The following is a 23,865-nucleotide window of genomic DNA, read 5'->3' on the forward strand; positions in this document are numbered from 1 at the left end:
GTCATCACTAATGATTACTGAACATAGGGTGAACATAGGGTCAACCAAATGGAGCTAACCCTCTTGGATTGAATTTTATGCCCAGTGCACCACCCAGCAAAGACATAACTTTATATGAATTTAATACATGTTAAAGTCAAGTCGAAGAAACGTTGATTTGGACTCAATTGAAGAAAGGTTAAACTAGAAAATATTTTGGTTTCACGAAACCAAAAATAAAGTAAATTTATTGTCTGGGTAACCGAGTGGTTATAGTGCTCGCATTTCTTCTGAAGGTTGCTGGTTTCATTCCAAACGAGATTGTTTTCAGACCCAGATGCCATTTTTGTCATTAGGATATGAAAAAATTTATGCTATCCAACAAAAAGGTCGACGTTAGAATATTAGATAGTAACAAGACCAGGGTTTTTTGGACCGGTCCCTTTCAAAACGTAAAAAAAAACTGGCGTAGATACACACACACTAAATCAAATCAATTCTGAAGATGCAATAACCGTAATTTTCTATTTATAATCTGGTGTCCATCACCAGCTAAATGCTAAATAGTGCATGGCAAAGCCGGGTTTACACTACACGTAGCAAAACGTGCTATATGTTACATAGCAAAAGTAGTCCAGTCAATGAATGATCCAAAAGTGGTTATAGAGTCTGTGAGCAGGTAACTAAACGATTCCTTCGGAGACTTGTTCAGGGGGCTTAGGGTGTTAGCATACCAAAAGTCCTGACTCTTAGGTGTTGAGTCAGGGGGGTGGAGGGGGTAAAGGTACGCATTTTGGTTTTTTTTATTATATCTTGAAAACTATCAACTTTTTTTGTATATTATACTAAATTATCAAATTGAAGAAGATTAAATTTTCTACAAGAAAAGTATATAATGTGTTTATTTTGGTTACACAGATTATGAGTTATTACTTACTTAATATCTTTTTAAAATACTCCTTCCATAAGAAATACATGTAAATTAGTATGCGAAATGGGGCGAATCCTATCCGCCCATTGAACAAAGGAAATTATTCTGGAAATCTTTACAAAATTTACAGTAATTTGACACTTTAATCATACAATTTTGCCAAAAATTAAAGGGAGAGTGAGCGTTTAAAAACGGGATAATTTGAGGGTTTTGGTGTGGTACCGGTAGTCGTGTGCTAAGGACTTAAGTTTTTTTTTTTTTTTTTTTTTTTTTCTTAGATTTGAGAAAATTTTGTGAATTTGTGAAAAGTTTGTTATTTTTGTTTGTAATTATTGTTGTTTGCAATGGAAGGTTGTGATAGTGTGTGGGACAGGGACAGAATTATTTTTTTCACGAACAGCCGGCATTGTACTCAAAATTTTCACTAGTCATTCCTAAGAAGTTTTTAAAACTACCGTCACAACTTATCATCTTATCTCACGCCTCAATGAAGGACATTCGTTACATCATCTGCATCAAGATCTTTCAACAGGTCAGTTCCACGAGGAGTATGGTTCCACTTTATGGTTTTATCATAGATAAAAGGAGTATTCCCTCCGGCCTCCTTTGCCTTTGACAGGCCAATATCACAGTCTCCGCACATTTTCGCCAATGGACAAAGTTCTTGGTTCTTGCTACATATATAGTATGCAGCACTCAAGAAATCTAAATGTCATATAACAATTGCTATATGTAAACTATTTTGCTAAATGTAACATATAACATTTGCTACATGTAACATCTAACAGGAGTAAAACATTCCGAATTGGAATGTTGTACCATAGATAAAACATACTCCCCCAAGTACCAACCCTTGTGTTGGTTAGTCTATGGTTGTACCACGATTACTAGAAAAAACCTTTTTTCCTACAGTTACCTTACAATGTACATGTTCTCTTAATGATTTGAGAAAGCAAAAGTGGCCAATTCGCTCATGCAGACAAGGTGGTATGCGCGCGAAATACGTTGGCAGCACTGGCTGTAAATCAGCTGGTCAGCTGTTGTATTGTTGTATCATTAAATGCCATATTAAAAGTTCACTTCTGTGTAAAAATATGTCACGTTTCTTTACCAATTTATTTGTTTTATGGTAACTGTAGGAAAAATATTATGTGCAACTCGAGTGCAAAGTGCAATTGCCTAACTCGAGAAACCACGGCTCGTGAGTAAGTATTTCTCTCGAGTGAGTCAATTGCTCCCTTTGCTCACTAGTTGCACAAATAACTATTTCTAGTAATCGTGGGTTGTACAGCATTTTGCTTCATGCACGTTTGTTTTGCTACATAGTGTAAAGCCGGCTTACTAGTATTTCTTGTGTTTTTAGTAAAGGTTTAACCCTTGGTAATGTTACAATTAATGATATATAACAGTAATTCAATAATCCATGAACAACTACTGATCATTGAGGAAAATAATATTTCACATTCTATATCAATGATCATATTTTGAGACAGTGTTCTTAATAGCTCCTGGAATTCTGGAAACAAACCATGACCAGTTTTGAATGCATGATGTATAAAAAAATTAGTGTTTTTGTTCTTCTTCTTAGTCTAAATTTGTTTGTCACTCCATTCCGCTGGTTTAGTTCGAAAATCTGAGGTTAGTTTGATGAACTTTTTTGTTATAACTCGAATTTTACACAAATTTGCCCTTAAAATACTTAAAATACTGATTTAAGACTGTAACCTAAGGTAAATTTTGTGTGAACACAAATTTAACAGTCAACGATTACGAAGTAAAGTTTTATTGGTGTTTACTTGATTTTTAGGTAAAATGGCTCTGGATCTTATTTGTGGGATGGACAGGTTTTTCCCTGAGAAACAAGGAAGGGGAACAAAGGATGATATACATTTTGACATCAGTGGAGGTGCTAATTTCATAAATCACACTGTGCTGGCTTTGCCACCATTCGGTGAAGTAAGTACATAGCTTTAAGCCTAAAATCCGGTTTTGTTTCCCTTGTTTAGAAGGAATGGGTAGACTTCCGTATCTGTTGGCACAAACAACCGAATGAAAATATTGATTATTCGATTGTTTCATTCGATATATCGATCGATATTTTCATTCTTTTGTTTGTGCCAACAGATACCTACAGAAGTCTACCCAAAGGAATTTCTAGGCTAGGCCTAATTATCTTTGCATGGCTATAGGCCAGTTATTTGACTGTGAATCCCATCTTACGTATATAGGATTAGACTGCTAAGTTAGGTACTGGTTTGCGTTGTAATTGAGATCAATCTTGTTTTAAGTTATTGTAGGCTAGGCCTAGGCTTCGTAAGTAGGCTTAGCTTTAACTTAGGTCTTTCCAGTAGGCTCCTAAGATAACGCTAATCAAAACCTTCTAAGTTTCAGTCGCCACCTGACCTACACTCTACCTACTCCCTATGGGGAGCGAGCTGGTCTAGTGGTTAGAACGTGGGTCTTCGGTCCCTGAGGTCCCGGGTTCAAATCCCACCAAGTCACCAATGGATTTTATCTAAGTGATACGGTGCTGCAACCCCTAGGTATAGCCTGGAGCAATTTTAAAAACCATTCCGGGCTCATGCCTAGCGTCCTAGGGGGGGGGGGGGGGGGGTAAAAAAACTAGGTACTCCCTAATCACATTAACCCTACGAGTGGCAGCCGACAAAATTTGTCAATTACCGTAACATTTTTCCTGTTGCGTTTTACGTAGGGGGCATATAACTTAGTTATTGTAAGTGAAATGACATAAACTCTTATAGGGTAGGCCTACCAATGGAAAGATGAGATTCTGAAGTTTTATTTTATTATAAGAATAACCCTTAATAAAAACCCTTATCAATCTAGCCTAATAATCGATCTAACCGCCATGTTTTGTTGTGAAATAGTGAAAGATGAGTAATTAAAAAAAAATCATAGGCCTAGCAGACGTAATTTTTGTTTCTAACAAAACAAGTGATACCACTGCAACGAGGAGGAAGTAAACTTTCATTTTGTATACAGTATGATGTCCTAAGCTTACATTCCAACAGCTGATGACAAATTTTTGTAATTAGCCAATTTTTACGTGATGCTAGTGTGGCTAATTGACAAAAATTGTCGATCTCTGAAACGCATGTAAGTAATTTGAAAAGTACAAGATTAAGCTCTTATAAACTAAGAAAAGTATAATTCAATGTTATCAGTCTGGTCACACAAATAGAAGTGTTGGATTTTTCAAAGCTGAAAGAACAGTAACACTTGTCATCAACTAACCTAAAATGGTGGTGTCGTCGTGAGTTTTTGTACAATAACAAGACAAAGTGTGAGTTTTATCCGTAATTTTACAGTGTAGGCCTAATATTTATGCATTATTTCGCATAAATATTTACACATGTGTAATCCAAAATATGATAAAAAGTCAGTGAATTTGTGTATCCTATAACAGCTGATCAGTTGTTTTTGTTTACATTTCTTCTCATGTGAAAACAAACTATTCTATTACTTAACCCTTAGAGTGCCAGGCGAGAAATAAAAGTAACGCTCAAAAAATGCCGATGATTATTCTCGAAGGTCGCGCTTAAAATGCCGAGCGCGATCTAGCGATTTTTAGGTTAAAATTTCGTAAAAATCGAATTTTCGATATTTCGACCAACGAAAATCGATGTATCGCATCTAGTAACTTTCGACTCAATGTTAATATATGGGTTAAAAGAATCCGAGTATCCATTCGGTTGTTATGACAACTGTTCGATCATTACGAAACGTCCGGTCAGCCGGACGTTGGCACTTTTGGCTCGTTCTAAAAACGTCCGGTCGGCCGGACGTCGGCACTTTTGGCTCGTTTTAAAAACGTCCGGTTCCCTGGACGTTGGCACTCAAAGGGTTAAAACTTGATCTTTTTTATTCTTATTTAGAATGATGTTATTGGCTTCTAAAATGTAAGGTTTTAGCGAATTTCCCTATAGGGAAGTAGCTATTACCATAGGTCTCATGGTAAGACCTAGGCCCGGGACCGATTTACTTTTTCATTTTGATGTCCCCAGAGGGCAAAAACACCATTCGTTCAAATTTTTATATAAGTATAGGCCTACCTATATATATATATCTATATATATAGGTCTATATTATATAGACCTATATATATATATATGTGTGTGTGTGTGTGTGTGTCCATCCGCACAATAACTTGAGTAATTTTTGTCCAATTTTGATAAAATTAGGTTTGAAGGTGTAAGGCGGGATAAACTTGAATGAGTTCGCGAACCAGCATGATGGGACCATGGGAACGGGGTTTTACGGGGGGTTTTATGGGGTAAAAATGGGTTTTTCTCATTTTTTACCCTTAAAAAACAAACTTTTTAAAGAGCTTACAAAAACAAATAATTTAGTATATCATAGTGTTTTAGTACAGTGATTGGTTACGGTGAAAATTCAAAAAATGTTTAATTTAAAATTCCCATGTTACTCTTATGGAGAATATTATAATATGTTGTAGTTGGCTTGTTTATGGATATATTTTGATCAAACTTAGCAGATTTATTTATTTCATCCTAAGCTATTGATATTTTAATAAAAAACACACTTTATTAGTTTCCCTGTAGCAGCTAACCTAGGTACTCGTTAAACATAAATGTTAATTTAATAGATTAATTGAAAATCGATCCAGGCAAATGGAAATTCGTTAAGTCTGCAGGTTTGCTGCAGCGGGGGTATTATAATATTGATTTAGGCCTATTATTAGTTTAGGACATTTTTGGATCCATCAAAGAAATTGACGTTTTCCAATTTTTCTGTATTATTGCTAGTAAATCTAAAAAAAATTGGTTCTTATTAGGCCTACCAGTTTTTCTTATTTTTGAATTCTACTGACTATTACGAACAAAATTAATATACGGACACGGTTCAATAGGCCTAGTTTATCTCTCTCTACTTACTAATTTTTTACAGATTTTTGAAAAAAACCCTTACAAATTCACCAAAATAAGCGTGCCACTCCACAAAGCACATACTGAAAATTGGTCTTGCCTCTCCTAGGGTTAAATAATTTGACACTTTAATGCATAGGATAATAATTAATAGGTAACATTTAAGATACAGACCAGTGTATTTAAGTTAAGGTTTGTGTTGAAGATAGTACGGTAATTATAATTAAACCTACATTTGAAACAACTATTCTGGTCTTTTGTAGGTGTTTTTCTCAGATCCTAATTAATTTATCGTCAAGCTTAAGTTAAGCAAAATTCACCAAAGAAAAGTTGTGCTGCCGAAACGTTGTGTATTGTTTTTTACCATCGTGATGGAAAATGTCCTTAATAAACCTTTGAACAACATCCACCAAAGGTTGTGACCTGAGAAATGTATATTTATGATTTTTAAACTCTTTCCCGAACACAAAACTTAAATGAATGTCAAAAAGTAAAAATATGTTTTGATGCTACTTCTCATTTTTCAGCCTGAAAAACTATCAGATTTTATTGTTGGGCCAGATGGAAAGAAGCTTAGAATTGATTTTGAACATGGAACCACCACTCTGGGATTCATGTACCAAGGCGGCATCGTACTTGCCGTTGACTCCCGAGCTACCGGAGGAAGTTACATTGGTAATCTAATAATAAAAAAATTTTCTTATTACGGTAGATGGTAAATAGCCTAAGTAAAGTTTTACAAACAAAATTTGTTTAAAGTGTGTTACATTTAATTGTAAACAAAACTGTAAGTTAACCTAAGTTAGGTACTCAATCTAACTTGTTTAGAAATAACTAGCTGTTGCCCATCTGCTTTGCCCGACATACTTTTGAGTTTTGTTATGAACCGGCTGAAGTTGTGACTTCACTAACATGACCTTTTACATTATTATTCCGTATTGTTAGTTATCAAGGATTAAATGCATTTTTATATAGCCTCATCATGGAAGCTAATCATACAATGGGACTACTGAAGTCAAACTAAGGGTGTTATTCTGTTAATGTGCAAATAAACGATTTGATTTTATTTGATTTGATTTGATTCGGTCTAGTTGCTGTACCGCATGCTTTCACTTTGCAACAGGGGAAAAATAATAGTGCTGCAATCTGTTGGTAAACTTTGTAACTTGTTAATGCTGTTGAACATCATAGAACTTTACTCATTGGTTTATTTTAAACAGCTGTTAATAATATTCTTTAATTCTTTTTAAATAGTCTAACAAAATCCCTGACATGGTTAGGGTACCTTTAACCCATTGGGGTAGACACACGAGTCTGACTCGATGCGGCCGATCGGGACTGAATGCCGACACACGAGTCTGACTCGATGTGCAGATTGCACAATAGTTTGACGACGTAGTTCGTTATTTTTCCGATAGATCGCTCTGGCATGTTCTTTGACTGTCTTTTAGCTGTATTAGGATATTTAGTTTTGCCCGGTTGGTAATTCTGTGTCTTGGAAAATATTTATTTTTAGTGACCCATCACCGCGTCAGCTGACTGTAATCGACGAGTAATCTGTTGCGCCGGTTTCGAGTGTTTTGTTTGTGTTTATGGTTATGTTTATGTTTATTGTGTAAAATGGATCATAAAAGTTTACGTACTTCTGAATTAGATAGGTTATTAGACAGTGACAATGATCTAAGTTCAGATAATGTTAGTGATGATGGATTCGATGATGAAATAATCCAGCACGGACATAATTATGAAACACCAGTGGATTATCTTGTGGATACATCTCACGGAAGGAAATCTCCCATGTTATTTTACGACTTTGACGACGATAATTTTCCTAATTCAGGTAATGAATTAGAATTAGGTAATCTTCATAATGAACAAGGTATAGAATGCAACAGGCCCGAGAATGAAAATGAGCTAGAGCTAGGCCTAAACCTAGAGACTGACAATGAAAACAAAGCAGATGACTCTGCCTCCCAAAATGTTTTTGATGAAGGCCAATCTATTGAACCTGTCCCTAATACTAGTTTTTATGACCAATCCATTGATCCTGTCCCGAGTACTAGTTTTTATGCACAACAACCCAAATCAACCCTAGGAAAGAGAAAGTTTTCTGAAATTTCAAGTTCTAAGCCTAAGGAATGTAGTCAAACTCTTACAAGTAAAGTTTGCAAATCCAAACCAACTAGGCCTAAGCCCAAGGTTACTAAAAAATCTAATCCAGCCCAAAAAACTAAGCCTCTAACTAGGCCTATGTCTAAGGTTTGTAAAGTAGGTAGACCTAGGCCTAACAAATCTATTACCGGTACAGTAACTAAACCACCAAAGGCTAAGAAACGGAAGTTTGAAGATAGCGACTGGCCTTGGGTTGATGAAATAAACATACCCAAAAAGATTGATTTCCGTGGGGTACCCGGTATAAATGTGCATTCTTTGCGGGCCCTGGGGGAAAATCCAACAGAACTGCAAACCTTTATGCAGTTTGCGGGGGATGAGTTTTGGAACATGATATGTGTTGAAACTAATGATTATGCGCGTAAGCTTTTAGCAACCCCAGACAGGAAAAAATTCAAGTCTGATGACAAATGGTACAATGTAACTGTGGATGAATTGAAGGTTTATTTTGCATTATATGTGAATATGGGGCAAGTCAGAAAACCTGATATAAAACAGTATTGGTCGCATAGGAAAATCATTGAAACCCCTATCTTTTCAAACACTATGTCATATGAGAGATTTTCAAGTATATCGAGGTTCTTACATTTTTACGACGATTCAGATGAGACCGAAGTCAATCGAGACAAGCTGAAAAAAATCAGGCCTGTAATAAATTACTTAGAAACCAAATTTTTACATATGGTTGAGCCGGAAAGAGATATTGCTCTCGACGAGACCCTTTTGAAAATGAGGGCAAGAATCGGCATAATTCAGTACAACCCCAAAAAAAGGGCTAGATTTGGTGTGAAAATTTACAAGGTGTGTGAATCTTCTTCGGGGTATTGTTGCTGTTTTAAAATTTATGTTGGCGAAGATAAAGAAAAGGATGTTTTGGCAAGCGAGGCTGTTGTTCTTGATTTGATGCAACCTTTTATGCATACGGGTTACACTGTATATCTTGACAACTGGTATTCTTCCCCTCTCTTATACACCAAATTAGCCCAAAAAGACACACATGCTGTAGGAACAGTATTGAATAACAGGAGGTGTATGCCTCAGGCACTCAAGGAGGCTAAACTGGAGAAAGGAGAAGCAATCAAACGGTCTGGTAGAGGGGTTTTAGCTGTCAAATGGAGTGATAGGAAGGATGTCTATATGTTGTCAACTAAGCACGAGGACATTGAAATGACAGTTTCGAAGAAAGTGAAACAAGGAAATGTGGAAGTTGACATTGTAAAACCAAAATGTGTCATTGAATATAATCGAGGTATGTTGGGGGTTGACCGGCAAGACCAAGTCCTGTCTAGTTTTCCCATAATGCGGCGTGCCGTCAAAGCATATAAGAAGATTTTTTTTTATTTGATGGATATGACCCTATTTAATGCATTCTGCGTCTACAAGAAAATCAACAAAATCAAAAACATGCATTACACAGATTTTCGTTTGAATTTTGTGGAACAGATATTGACAACCGTGCCAATTCCAGCTCGAACATCACCAGGGCGCGCTCCTATCGCCGCATCGCCGTTGAGACTACAATCCAAACAGTGGGCCCATTTCCCTGTGAAGGTACCCCCTACAGCAAATAAAAGTCACCCAACAAGAGCATGCAAAGTGTGCACATCCCACAAAAAGAGATCAGAAACACCATGGATGTGTGAGAAGTGCCAAGTTCCGTTGCACCTCGAAAAGTGCTTCAAGGACTTTCACACAAAAGTTAACTTTTAAGCCCCAGTTCAACATGTATATAGTGTAAATAACATTTTTAGTGCTAATTAAACTAATTTGAGTGCAAAAAACTTTCAAGATACTGTATGGAGATTGCAATATGTGGAGATCACCGTGGAAACCAAAATGGAACCAAAATTGAGAAAGGTATGTTTTCTTTTGATGTTGCATATTTTGTTTATTTATGTACCCAGGCAAATAAAATTTCATTTTTATGTAGAGTTTCATGTATACTTTCATAAAATATATTGATTTGTGTTTTCATCCAATGAAAAATTTGAAAAAAATACCTTTGCTTTCAAAAAACAAAAAAATATAAATTTTTTTTTTATATATACTTGTAAAAAATATTTATTAATAAAAAAACCTTAATAATTTTATATTTTATGATAGATAATACTATAACCTACAATTTAAAAAAAAAAACTATTGATTTATCTCTTAAAATAATTATTTTACACATTTTTTACCAAAAGCCTGCAAAAAACTGGAAATTAATTGCTGCCAAGGGTCCTGCGCATGCTAAAATAACTACTACCTCAATGGGTTAAGATGGTAAGAGGGGGGTCAACTTAACATTAACAACAGCTGTTGACCAACTTAACTCGTTGGTTTATTTTAAACAGCTGTTAATAATATTCCTTTATTCTTTTTAAATAGTCTTACAAAACCCTGACATGGTTACCTTTAAGATGGTCCCAGGGGGTATGCCCTGAAAGTTATCACAAAATTAATGATGTATAAACCTATTCCATGAAATTCTACATGTATGTACCAAGTTTTGTGGCCATCGTCCAGCGGTGTCTGAGTTTATCACTGCCAAATATATATATACAAACATCCACTTTTTATACTTATAGGCTAGATACTTCGTTAGGACTACTGATTTTTCAGTTGAAGTTATGTAACACCCTCAATTTACCGCGTTTACGTAACCGCAAAAGCCAATGATGATGTCTACACGGCCTCGGAAAATGTTCACGATTTTGCCGCGATAGTGGACGACGACGATGACGTTTCCGAAACCACGAGAGACGATGATGACGTTTCTGTGACAGCGGGAGACTACGATGACGTTTCCGTGACCGCGGGAGACGACGATGACGTTTCCGTGACAGCGGGAGACGACGTTGACGTTTCCGTGACAGCGGGAGACGACGATGACGTTTCCGTGACAGCGGGAGACGACGATGACGTTTCCGTGACAGCGGGAGACGACGATGACGTTTCCGTGACAGGGGGAGACGACGATGACGTTTCCGTGACAGCGGGAGAAGACGATGACGTTTCCGTGACCGCGGGAGACGACGATGATATCTGCTCGGCCGCGGGAAATGTTCATGATTTTGTCACGATCGCGGACGACGACGATGACGTTTCCGTGAGCGCGGGAGACGACGATGGCGTTTCCGTGACCGCGGGAGACGACGATGACGTTTCCGTGACCGCGGGAGACGATGATGATGTCTACACGGCCGCGGGAAATGTTCATGATTTTGCCGTGATCGCGGACGATGACGATAACATTTCCGTGACCGCGGGAGATGACGGTGATGTCTAAACAGCCGCGGGAAATGTTCATGATTTTGCCGCGATCGCGGACGGCAACGATGACGTTTCCGTGACCGCGGGAGACGACGATGATATCTGCTCGGCCGCGGGAAATGTTCATGATTTTGTCACGATCGCGGACGACGACGATGACGTTTCCGTGAGCGCGGGAGACGACGATGGCGTTTCCGTGACCGCGGGAGACGACGATGACGTTTCCGTGACCGCGGGAGACGACGATGACGTTTCCGTGACCGCGGGAGACGACGATGATGTCTACACGGCCGCGGGAAATGTTCATGATTTTGCCGTGATCGCGGACGATGACGATAACATTTCCGTGACCGCGGGAGATGACGGTGATGTCTAAACAGCCGCGGGAAATGTTCATGATTTTGCCGCGATCGCGGACGACGACGATGACGTTTCCGTGACCGCGGGAGATGACGATGACGTTTCCGTGACCGCGGGAGACGACGATGATGTCTACATGGCCGCGGGAAATGTTCATGATTTTGCCGCGATCGCAGACGATGACGATGACGTTTCTGAGACAGCGGGAGACGACGATGATGTCTACACGGCCGCGGGAAATGTTCATGATTTTGCCGCGATCGCAGACGATCACGATGACGTTTCTGAGACAGCGGGAGACGACGATGATGTCATTGATGTCTACAAGGCCGCGGGAAATGTTCATGATTTTGCCGTGATTGCGGACGACGACGATCACGTTTCTGTAACCGCTGCAGTCAATGATGATGTCTAAACGTACGGTACAGGGAAGATTTCATGATAAAAAAAAAACAAATTTGCTAGTTAGAATTTTTTATTGCTGCATTATTTCTTTACTTGAAAACACTACATTATCATAATACTACTTTATGACAAAGACAGGGGTTGGTGTAGTATTATTCAGAAAATTTGGTTAAGCTATACAAATTGGTATCGGTATCAAGAATCGAGAATCGATACATTTTGGTATCAACACGCACTAATTGTTGGAAAAACTAGTCTTAAAAAATTTGGAATTAGTCTTGAAAAGTCTGGAATTAGTCTTGAATTTTATAATGGAAATAAACTAGACACCCTGTAATCCGACAAGGGCAGTGATGACGTTACATGTCGGCAGCAGCCAATGACAGGTTTGCTGAGATCATAAACTTGTGCCTTATTATTATTTTCGAGCACGCAAAACCCCAATACTTTAACCATCCCAGTGAAAATCAGTTTTGGCTAGGCTAATCTTACAAAGTATGTTTTACCGTAAGAAGTCAAAGAATGTACAGTATGTAGAGAGTAAGTTGATAAGTTTGTTTATTTTTGTCAAGTTTTACATACTATTCAGTCAATTTGTTTGCTTTATATTGTGATTTAATTTTACTCCCCGTGAGTGTCCAATATACTCAGCCTTATAGTTTGAAATTTCAATAGTTCAACATCCCCTTAGTCCAAAAAGTGTCAAACTATCAAAGTTTTGGTTTTGGCGTGATTTGGTTAAGTTCTTAAGTACGTAAATGATAAAACCTCTAGCTTCCACCTACTTTTACCCATAAATTGTTCCATCAAGGAATATGACAAACAATAAAAAATGCTCAAACTGATTGTAGCGTCCCAATCGATGAAGAAAGTGGTAGAGATCAACGACTACCTGCTGGGCACCATAGCGGGAGGAGCCGCGGACTGTGTGTATTGGGACCGAGTGTTGACCAAGCAGTGTCGCATGTACGAGCTGCGCAACAGAGAACGTATCTCAGTGGCAGCTGCGTCCAAACTCATGACCAACATGATCTACAACTACAAAGGCATGGGATTGTCTATCGGCATGATGATTGCTGGCTGGGATAAGCGAGTGAGTCAATATAATTATGAATTGTCAAAGTACGAGTTGTTGGGTTGTGACAAGTGAGTGGTTGTAATTACCTCATAATCACATTCTATTCTAAAAAAAAAATTGTAAATTTTTTTTAGCAAAAGCTCAATTTTAAATAATAGCAATTAAAAAATAACTTCATGAAAGGATTCAATAATTAGGTCTATATTTCTCTAAAAGAATCTGAGTGTTTCTACGTCAAACAGTTATGTTAAAAGGTTATTATAGAAATATATGAAACGTAGGATTGAAAAATATGTAGCAGTCCAAGAGGCTAGCTGGCTAGCCCAACACAAATCACGTCATATTCGGCTCGAAGTGGGATGCTAGCATCTCGGACAACAGCATCCTAGTATAATTGTATAATCTCAGCTATTGATTGTTAAAATTAGTCAATTTAGTAGTGCATTGTACAAAGAATATTTTTTTCTATTCGCTGTAAAAGGACTGTGGAATCGGACTAGTTTTTTGCCAAAACTGTAATCAAATGACCAAACTGTACTAATTTATTTTAGCCTATTTCGGATTATTGAGGGTAGAGATGGGATATACTGTTACTCTGCAGTAATAGTCAGGAACGTTCCTTATATACTTAAAAGCTTTGTTTCCTTAGCTTTTTGGTAAAAGGTGAAATAATACCATTATCTTTTTTAACTAATACTTCATCGGCCAGTATATACCAGCCAATCGCATCCTTCCCAATGGTCTCCTGCCCTTGGCACCTGCTTTACCATTTCTCTTTCATCTTTGCATTGAATGTGGCCGGCCATTTCAAGTATCCTACTGTGTAAAAATAACACTTACCTCTTATTGAGGTGAGTCAATGAGAGGTGGAGTCTCATTGAGAGAGTCAACTACAGTTCTTTAAATTGAGGAATATGCTTCTCAATGAAAGTTCTTTTTTTAGCGTTAATTATTTTTACAAGCTATAAGTTAAATAACAAACTAGTTTTTTAAAATAGCTATTGTTATTTGTGATTGTAAAGAAGAGTAGGCCTATGTTAATGTACGTGACATTGCAGGGCCCTGGACTATACTACGTGGACAGTGAAGGCACCCGCACGCCTGGCAAGGTGTTTTCAGCGGGCTCAGGGTCCACATACGCTCTGGGAGTTTTGGACTCTGGTTACCGCTGGGACCTGAGTGACGACGAGGCTTACGAGCTTGGCCGCCGCTCCATCTACCACGCTACCTTCCGAGACTCTTACAGTGGAGGCATCGTCAGAGGTGGGTGGAGATATTTCATAAGTTTATTAGTTAGAGTATGATCAATTTCAACCTCTACATTATCCAAGTATAATGACAAATTTTATGTTTAAACAACATGGTTTTTTAGGTGAGGTATCAATTCCCTTACATTAAGCCGGGTTTTGCTATTAGTATTTAATAAAGTAATAAAGGTCTCTTCATACTAGCAATAAATTTGTTGTTTGTCACATTTTTATTATTACAAAAAAATATTTAATACAAATTTGAAACAACAAATAAACTTTAATTTTTTTTTCAGTATACCACATGAAGGCTACTGGCTGGGTTCACATTTCTGATGAAGATTGTAAAGATCTCCACTACGCATATGCTGACAAGAAATAAGTGTCCTCAAAAAGATTCAACCTATTATTTGATGTTTATAAGCTTAACCTAATAAATTTTTTCTTATGACCTTTTGTTTGTAGATTCAACCCTTGATATACCGGTACAGTGTTGATTAAAGACACTATTAATACATAGCATAAATTATAATATTTTTATATTACAGAAAATAAAAAAGGCCATTGCAGTTAGCTGTTTATTTTAAGTGCACAGTTAAAGTACATAACGTTACTTTTCCGTTTTTAGGCACGGTAAAGGGAAACTTTCCAGCCTATCAATACAGATGGAAAAGTACCTGTTTCTGTGTAGTATGATGTAAACACTTTTACCTACGACTGTTTTTTAAAGTAGCCGTTTCAGTACAGTTCTTAGAATTGAAAAGTATCTCATAACAGCATTGTTTACATTCATAACAGCATAGTTTTACTCAAACAACACGGGTAACGGACCAATGAGGTTCAAGGATTGAGAGAGGAGAAGCAAAATTGTAATGATTCGAAATTCAACTAATCAGCTGTTCAGGCCAATTTAATTGTTGATTGGTGCAATTAGTATGTGATACAATTTTTCGTTTGATCAATGTCAGTGGCAATTAGAGGTTATAAACAAAAACATAACCTCTCTTAGAAGTTATGAGTAGTGATTTTTAGTAATTAAAACACCGTCGTAGGTAAAGTAGTGTACGCAACTCGCGTAAATAGTGTTAACGGCACTCGTAGAAGTTTTTAAGGCACTCGCCAAGGCTTGTACCTTAAATTTTCTACTCTTGTCGTTAACACTATCTTTACGCAATCGTTGCGTAAACTACTATTTACAGTCTGTGGTAACATACAGGGCGTGCCATATATGTATCATATCACAGAGAATCAGCTAGATTGTATGTTATTGTTATAGTATGACTAAAACAAACAAAAACTTGTAAATTTTGTCCAACAAAGTAGTTATCAGGTATTAACCTAGAAAGAAAAGAAACACTGAATCATTCTAACAAACATTTATTTTGTTTTTACATTGCAAAATTATACTCGCGAAGAGTGGTAGAAGGGAAAGTGTAAACTGTGTAGAAAAGAAAGATAAAATTAAAACGTTACATCTAAAATTCACTTTATTTCTGTGATTTAAAAATTACATACAAAAAACCTAGTAACAACTACAAAAAATAGATGGGAGAACACTCACTTTTAAGTGTATATTATAATAAAATCTATAAAACAATAACACAGTAAAAAAGCTATAAATATACCTGCAGTAAATAACGGTAGGTTGGAATGTAAGAAATGTAAGATAGAAAGACTAAATGAAAAGCAAGTAAATTACAAAACAATATTTCAACATATAAATATATTAAATATTAAAATTTAACGTTACATACAAATATATTAACAAGCAGACCGTGTTTAAAATAGGGGGAGGTTTTCTGGAATACAAAATTTCCCAACATGGAGTTCGCTTTTCAACTGGAATGACACTTCAACTCAACAGGTACTAAATAATGTGATGTGCTTTTTACGATATGTAAAATACTACCTTACAAAAATACTCATACTTGGAAATGGAAATTTTCATCTATCTAGTGACCCTGGAATGTTAATAAATTATGGAATTACTAAGCAAGAGGAGAATCTTTCAACACTAGATGTTACTGATGATAATATCTCAAAGGTTCTACATATAAAGTAATCGATTCCAGTAAAATAATAACACTGTAGGCCAATACTTGAATGTTATTACAGGTAACCATAACAAAGGTAACGGTTTTTAACCAACCTTTAAATTGGAATATTGAAAAACAAACTGAAAACACTCCCCTAACCTAAATGCATATACAATTTATAATTTAATAAGAAATCTACCAGACTACAACACCAGCCGAACTGGTTGTGCAAAAGCACTGCTCTTCAGCGTTACTGGGATGCTCTATCAGCTGACCGTAACTGTTGTGTAAAAGTTATACTAAATCTCTATGTTTCATATATAGATCCTCATTTGAATATGTGAGCTTAGCATTTATCTTTAAACTAAACTTGTATTTACAATATTTAAGATAGTTATGATAGAAAACTACAAATTTGGCATATCTACTCTGAAAATAAACACTAATAGGATTTAAACTTCATATTTAACACATGAGCATATGATTCTAACTAAACTTTTAATGCAAAAACCAATGATACCAAAAAGATTCGTTCAAAAATGTTTGGCAGTGATTTCACCAATCCTTTTCCGAAAGTTCTCGTTAATCTTTTTCACAAGTTCAACAAATTTTCTATCAAAAACTATCCATGAACAAAATAAAAGATGAAAAAAGATGCGTAGCTTGTTCGTAAAGCACAAATCAGAAAAAAACCAAGTGTAAGGCACTTTATAAAAAAAATTATGAATTTATACCTGTGAAAACCCAGAGCTATACATAAGAAAACTAGCTTGCCACCACCCCTTGCTGTTATATATACATTTTATCTGTGTTTCTCAACACAAATAACACACCATACCTGCATATTGCCTTTTCAACTCCAAAAGTTTAAATTATATATATCTCTTATTATTGTGCCTCTCGGTCTGCTAGACAACACCTTTTATGTGGATAGCACAAGCAAGTGACCAACCCCCTATAATTACTAATGCCACATGTTAAATGAAATATACATTTCATGAACAAAAGCGATAAAGGAAAAATTATAGCTAACGATAACACAAGTTTGTTCGGATAGGAGATAAAAAAACCAGCGACAGTCATGAGAGCGTTGACACCGGCGAGTTGGCGTCCTTGCGATAAGGCAGGCTCGGCAAAGCTTCAGTTTACTCTATAAACCTGTAACACCCAAAATTTAATGTGTTGTAGAATTCAAACATTCACAAACATAAGTCATAAGTATTATATTGTATAAAAACATTCATTATACCTATTACAACTTCATGGAGCTCTCTCCATTGTCTTGGAAAAACACAGTTGGCCTGTTAAAACAAACAAATTTGTTAAAACGTAGAGTGGAAGTGGTTAAACTCTACTACACAACAATTAAAAACTAGATAAGATGAGCAGACCTACGCTACAAAACAGCAAGCTCTCATCCTTGAAAATTCACATTCACTCCCAGTGCTATCTACTGTACATTAAAGGTTTTAGGGGCAAATATAAGGGGGGCGGGGGCAAGAAAAAATAGGTACCATAGTATAAATTTAGGGGTGTGCGATGCATCGAAAATGCATCGAAATTTCGATTCGATTCGATTCGATGCATCGAATCGCGATTCGATTCAGCACGCATCGAAATCACGATGCATCGATTTGGCCTCGATGCATCGAAAAAGACCGATGCATCGATTAAGTCCCGATGCAACGAATACGTCCCGATGCATATTTAAAACTAATTTTGGACTCCAAAATGAGTTTTAGATAGGGAAGTGTCAATTATCGCTACCACCGATACTCGGACATTGCCGATACTAGGAATATCGGTATCAAGAATCGATTGCCAAACGTCGATTTCACCCGATTCCGCAGATACAGACACCCGATAGGGATGGATAGATATTTTATTTTAACATTTATTTATTTCTATTTGATAGCTATTAGTTTTGTAATCACGCTAACAACTTTAGTAACCAACTTAGCACACTATTTAGTTCAAAACAGCTAAAGTTTAGCTTCAGCTGTTCTCTCTGCAGGCAGATGATATTGCACAACCCAATCTACGTTTCTTCAAGATGTCAGACAGCGAGATCAGACTTGGACAACCGGCGCGCGAATGTACTGCCAACACGAAATTAATTATACAAAACAATGTCTGTATCAATAAGTCAGACTTTTGTATTATTTTCATTACAAAATAAATAACCTAAACACGTCAAAATGTTCAGTTTCATCCCTGCATTACGCATCATTAGAAAAATAAAAATTAGATTCAACATCGTCATCGTCGTAACCGTAACGTCAGTGTTGTTGGGGGCTTGCCTTACATTGCGCCAAAAAGTAGATCCATATTTTATCCGTATTACTTAACTAGTTAAAGAGTTTAGTGAAGTTTTATGTGCTACTATAATATAGTGTATCGATTAAAAACTATAGTACGCAAGGTCCATGTCGATTTTGTAATATATAATGAATGGTGAATGTTGACAATCTAAGTTAAATCAAAGTATGTAACAAGAGTTCCCATTGGTCGAGAGACGACGCTGCATCGTCATGTCAGCCAATCGACATTCGTGTTTCACGGGAGCAAATGACGATTGCTTTTACGCCGTTTTATGTTGAAAAGTGTTTTAGTCTGTGCTGTGGGAAGGGTAACGATAAATATCGAATTCCGATATATCGGACGTATTTTTGCTTAAAGTATAAAACTAGGTTACAAGTTTATAACAACAGAGGAATCGGAATCGCAACACACAAAAGGGATGAATAAGTCCACCATCGCTGTCCTAATAGCAGTAGCATCCACGAAAACATCGATTTTAATCGGTAATCTACACTCGATGTAAGAAAATCGACTATCGATGCTCATTTCTACAACACAACACAGCAGCCTAGCTGCCGAGCAAGTTAAATCGGGTAGCGAAGTGACTATTCGCACGTCAAAATGACGTCACAGCCCGTTCCCGTTGTAGTTCCAGTATTATAAAATAATGTAAAGGGGCCAAGGCCAGGCCGGTCCCATCGATGACATGCGTGCGATTACATCTTTTGTTAGAATTTGAGGCATTTATAATTTTATGTTATGGACAGAAAATTTTTTTCGATTAGTAAACCATAATTAGATTTTTTCATTATCATCACCAAGTCCGGTTAGTTTATGAAATATGACAGTTTAATTTTAAAATTATAATATTAATTTTATAATTTTATAATTAAGTATGACGCTATGGACCTACCAACCAATGGACCATCAATATGACGTTGGTTTAGAACAGTCTCATATTTCATAATCAGTATTTATATTTCTGGCAGAAAACGTGAAGCATGAAGTTTATTCCATCCATTTCGGCTAATGAGGTTTAGATGTAGGCCTACTTCCATTCCTAATACTAGGGTTTTTTATGTGCAACATGTTCATAAACAGTTATAAAAATAACTGGATTAAAGAACGTAAAATGGTGCCATTTTGGAACAGACGTGATGTCTGACGTGCGAATAGCCTCAGTCTAGCAACAATATTGTGCAATACTGTATAACCAGCTGTCGTAAAGCCGCCGAGCCGAGGGGTCTGACTTAAGGGAGGTAAAAATGAGGCAACGATGACATCATAGTTTAGTGCAAAATTCCTCCGTTAACAGCGTTGTAGTAGAGAGCAGAGCGCGTAATTTTTACTTCACTATTAGGTCTACTTAATTATAAAATTAAGAAAAATTATAAAATTAATCTTAATTTTTTCCAATTATTAAATCAAACTGATATAACCTAACCAAATTAACCAAACGTGCTGATAATGAAAAAATCAAATGAAGGTTTACTAATCTAAAAAAATAGTTTTGTTCATAAAATAAAATTATAAATGCCTAAAACTCAATGTTATACTTTTTTTTAACATTAAACTGTCATAACGTAACCAAACCAACCAAACTTGCTGATATGAAAAAAATTGTTGATCGGATTATCAGCCCGACACGCTATCCACTACACCACCGTGGCCGATGACTGAATTCCGTATCGTTGCGGTAATGGTGTTACCTCAAGAGATCTGACAGCTGACGTCATCGAAGGCTCTTCTGTACCTCCCTTGAGTAAATACCCGAGCCGAGCTGTCTGCCGTGTTTGCTACGCTACAGACACACCCCCAAGGGCCACAGCTGTTGCGTAGTGATTGATAAGGGTGTGTGACAGTACGTCTGCTTAGTTCGTTACACGACGCGGATGCTTATGTGGACTTTTTAAAATAAATTTCACAATGTTTGAAGAGTTGGAGGAAGCTATAGTAGACGATCCCTCTTGGGCTATTCCCGGCACAAGTAGCCAAAACCAAAACGTTGTGCCTGTAGAGGTAGAATCAGATACAGAATGTGCTAGGCCTACCCCTATCGATACCGATAGGGGAACTTCGGCTCCCGCTCCCAGTACCGTGGTTATTTCAAACCAAAACCCGATATATGAGTATTTTCTTTGCGAAGGCAAAGATTCAAGAGTTTGTAAGACATGCAGAACTAAAATAGCTGCTAAAACAGGTACGTCTTGTTTTCCTACTTAACCTAGTTGTAGACTTAAAAATCAACTTTTGAAAGATTAATTTGGTTCGCCCAAAAAGTAAAACTGATAATAACTTTGTCTTTAGACTGTTGAAAATAAATCAACGAAATAGGCATTCATTTAGCATAGATAGCCTATGTATCAAATCACAAAAAGGCCTAATTTAAGATAGTTTTATATGGAAAGTCTTACCACCAGATTTTTTTTTAACTGTGCCCTTTTTCCACTTTGAAAGTTTGTTAATATGGTCTTTTTAGACCTACTATGTTTAAGTTACAAATTAAAGTTAGTTAAAACAATGTTTAACTCAACTTTTTTATATTTTAAGTCAGCTAATCTTAAAATTATTTATATAGGCTTTGAATCAATATCAAAGTCAAAATGGTGTAAATGTACCATATCCCATGCTATGCTAATAATATTTTAATTATACTTTTATTTTTAATTCAACCACTTAATTTCCCAGCATCTGTGCATAACTTATTTAAAAAATTTCATAAGCACTTGTCTATATTTGTTATAGAATAAGTTTGGGTATGCTTAAAATGCTTTTTATCTATTGGATAATGGATAGGCTGGATTGAATTAAATGCATTTATTTATTTTAACATGAAATGAAACTTGCAATCATCAACATAACTTAAAATATAAACTATAGCCTAATATTTAAATTTAGCTGGGTATTTTAATTTGGCTGAAATGAATCAGGCTAGGTATATAAAAATGAATCATTGTGCAATAATTATTAAATAATCCAGTGAAAGTTGACCTGTATGCTAGAAATTACAAGTTTTTTAAAAATATAAATAAAGAAATAAAATAATTAAAGTCAAGTTCCGTTATCAAATAATGTTAGGGTACACTTCCATAACAAAAATATCGATTGATATATTGATTATTTGATAATCGTTTGGTTAGTTAGGTAAGGTTAACCTAACCTAACTAACCAAACGATATATCGAATTAAACAATCGAATAATAAATATTACTCATTCGGTTGTTTGTGCCAACAGATATGGAAGTGTACCCTAATGTTACCTAAACTAAACAATAAGAAATAATGAGAGTGAAGATTTCACCATTCTTGACTGACTCAATATTATTATTTGGCTAAGTTTACAGCAATACGTTTTTTTACAGGAACGACAACTGCAATAATTAATCACTTGAAAAGAAAACATGTAAGTGCCTTTAAAGACTATGAGCTAAAAAAATCCGAATGGATGAAGAAAAAATGCAAAACATCTACACTTAAGTCGAACAAATCCGTTGATGATGGTAGGCCTACGTCTCAACCTACAATTAAGAGCGCGTTCCAAAAACAGGAGTTATGGCCCCCAACCAATGCACAGGCCATCCAGCTAACTAACCAAATAGGAAAATTTATAGTTGCCGGATTCCATCCCTACTCAATCGTGGAAGAGGCGGAGTTCAAGGGACTTATGAAGCTCACTAGCCCTCGATACCAAGTACCGAGCAGGACCACATTTTCCCGAAGTGTGATTCCAAAAATGCATGAAGCATTGACAAAGAAGATAAAAAATGAACTGAGAAGTTTCAATGACCTGCAGTCATGGAGTTTCACTACAGATGGATGGACATCTAAAAAACATGACGGATACATGTCGCTGACATTTCATTGTCTTACTGACAATTTTGAATTAAAATCATACTGTCTAGCACTGAAACAATTAACTGTTCAGCACACCGGTGCCAATCTTTGTAAGGGAATAAAAGACACAATCCAAGAATGGGAGATAGAGAGTCTCATTGGTGTAAATAAAATTCCGATATATGCTGTGACCGACGGTGCCTACAACATGAGATCAGCAATTTCCCAATGGAAACAGTGGACTCACATTGACTGCTTTGGCCATGTTCTCCAACTGTGTGTTGAGGATGCCATTAAGGCAACAGTTCCTGTGAGCCACCTAATGGCTAAATGCAGAACCATAGTTGGCCATTACACACGCAGCAGTGTGGCAAACGCAAGATTAAGAAGCGAACAAGAAAATCTTGGGCAAAAGCCATTAGAACTAATCCAAGATGTTCCAACTAGGTGGAATAGCCAATATTTTATGTTGGAAAGACTAGTTCGATGCCGCAATGCAATAAACCTTGAGTTGGGCAGGAGCAACACACAAATAAACACCTTAAAAGGCAACGAGTGGGCTTTGGCTGAAAGTGTCCTAAAGGTTTTTGAACCCCTCGTTGAAGCTACTTCATTTTCAAGTGGGGAAACGTATCCGACAATTTCTTCCATTCTGCCAATGATGTTTGGAATAGAGAAGGTGCTAGTAGATATAGATGAAAAAGATGGCAGCACCGAGTTTGGGGAAGCTGTTAGAAGATCTCTAAGGACACGATTCGGACCTCTTGAATCCAACCCTCTCTACCTAATCTCAACCCTCGTTGATCCTAAGTACAAGCTGGCGGGCTTAAACCCAGAGCTTCACCTTCGAGCTCAGACACACCTCAATAAAGAACTTAGGGATAACCAGCAATCAACCCCAAGTCAAATAGATACGCCTAGTGAAGAGACAGCTCCGTCAAATTCAAGAAGTATTTTTAGGTATCTCGAAGAAGGACCAGAAATTTTGTCACAGAGTACGGATGATGAAATTGACATTGAGGTGAAAATGTATTTAAAGTCACCCAAAATAAAACAAAATGAATGTTCACTCTCTTGGTGGAACAGAAACAAATATCTATTTCCCAAAATTGCAAGAGTGGCCCTGAAATATCTGGGCATTCCGGCCACCTCTGTACCAAGTGAAAGACTATTTTCATCAGCTGGAAACACCATCACTTCTAGACGCAGGGAATTGCTTCCTGCACATGCAGAACAACTTGTTATTTTGCATGACAATATCAAACTTGTTTCTTAGAGCTTAGGGTACAGCTTATGTGTCAAGTCTATTTTGCTCAGGTCGTTCCTAGTAAGTTCTTATTTTATTTATTAGTAGGAGTGT

The 23,865-nt window shown here is 36.7% G+C and overlaps 3 protein-coding genes across 6 annotated transcripts in view; 2 read left to right on the forward strand and 1 right to left on the reverse strand.

Annotated features, from left to right (window-relative positions):
• Window positions 1–2,598: 2,598 nt before the first annotated feature.
• On the forward strand, window positions 2,599–14,785 carry LOC128995891 (proteasome subunit beta type-5). The gene is made up of 5 exons (XM_054420926.1): window positions 2,599–2,866; window positions 6,345–6,492; window positions 12,861–13,102; window positions 14,146–14,350; window positions 14,631–14,785. Exons 1-5 carry the CDS (start codon window positions 2,723–2,725, stop codon window positions 14,714–14,716), a joined length of 825 nt encoding a protein of 274 aa, XP_054276901.1. The 5' UTR covers window positions 2,599–2,722; the 3' UTR covers window positions 14,717–14,785.
• A 910-nt stretch (window positions 14,786–15,695) lies between these two features.
• The window catches only part of LOC128993989 (protein 4.1 homolog), a 45,419-nt gene continuing 37,249 nt past the window's right edge, over window positions 15,696–23,865 (reverse strand). For all 4 annotated transcript variants that reach the window (XM_054418158.1, XM_054418159.1, XM_054418156.1 and 1 more), the window contains one exon: window positions 15,696–17,528. The gene's annotated coding sequence lies outside the window, so the exon portion shown is untranslated. The remainder of the gene's footprint in view (window positions 17,529–23,865) is intronic.
• Window positions 22,117–23,781, forward strand: LOC128995697 (zinc finger BED domain-containing protein 4-like). Its single transcript, XM_054420715.1, has one exon. The coding sequence runs from the start codon at window positions 22,117–22,119 to the stop codon at window positions 23,779–23,781; it is 1,665 nt and encodes a 554-aa protein (XP_054276690.1).

The sequence above is a fragment of the Macrosteles quadrilineatus genome, unplaced genomic scaffold, assembly GCF_028750875.1.
Source record: "Macrosteles quadrilineatus isolate MER2022 unplaced genomic scaffold, UCM_ALF_1.0 Scaffold_5__1_contigs__length_97177068, whole genome shotgun sequence".
NCBI classification, from domain to species: domain Eukaryota; kingdom Metazoa; phylum Arthropoda; class Insecta; order Hemiptera; family Cicadellidae; genus Macrosteles; species Macrosteles quadrilineatus.

Excerpts from the sequence above, each read along its gene's own strand:
- LOC128995697 (XM_054420715.1), top strand. The coding sequence starts at position 22,117 with ATGAAGAAAAAATGCAAAACATCTACACTTAAGTCGAACAAATCCGTT.
- LOC128995891 (XM_054420926.1), top strand. The coding sequence starts at position 2,723 with ATGGCTCTGGATCTTATTTGTGGGATGGACAGGTTTTTCCCTGAGAAA. Across the intron at positions 6,493-12,860 it reads TACCGGAGGAAGTTACATTG|CGTCCCAATCGATGAAGAAA; the intron begins GTAATCTAATAA and ends AACTGATTGTAG. Across the intron at positions 13,103-14,145 it reads TTGCTGGCTGGGATAAGCGA|GGCCCTGGACTATACTACGT; the intron begins GTGAGTCAATAT and ends GTGACATTGCAG.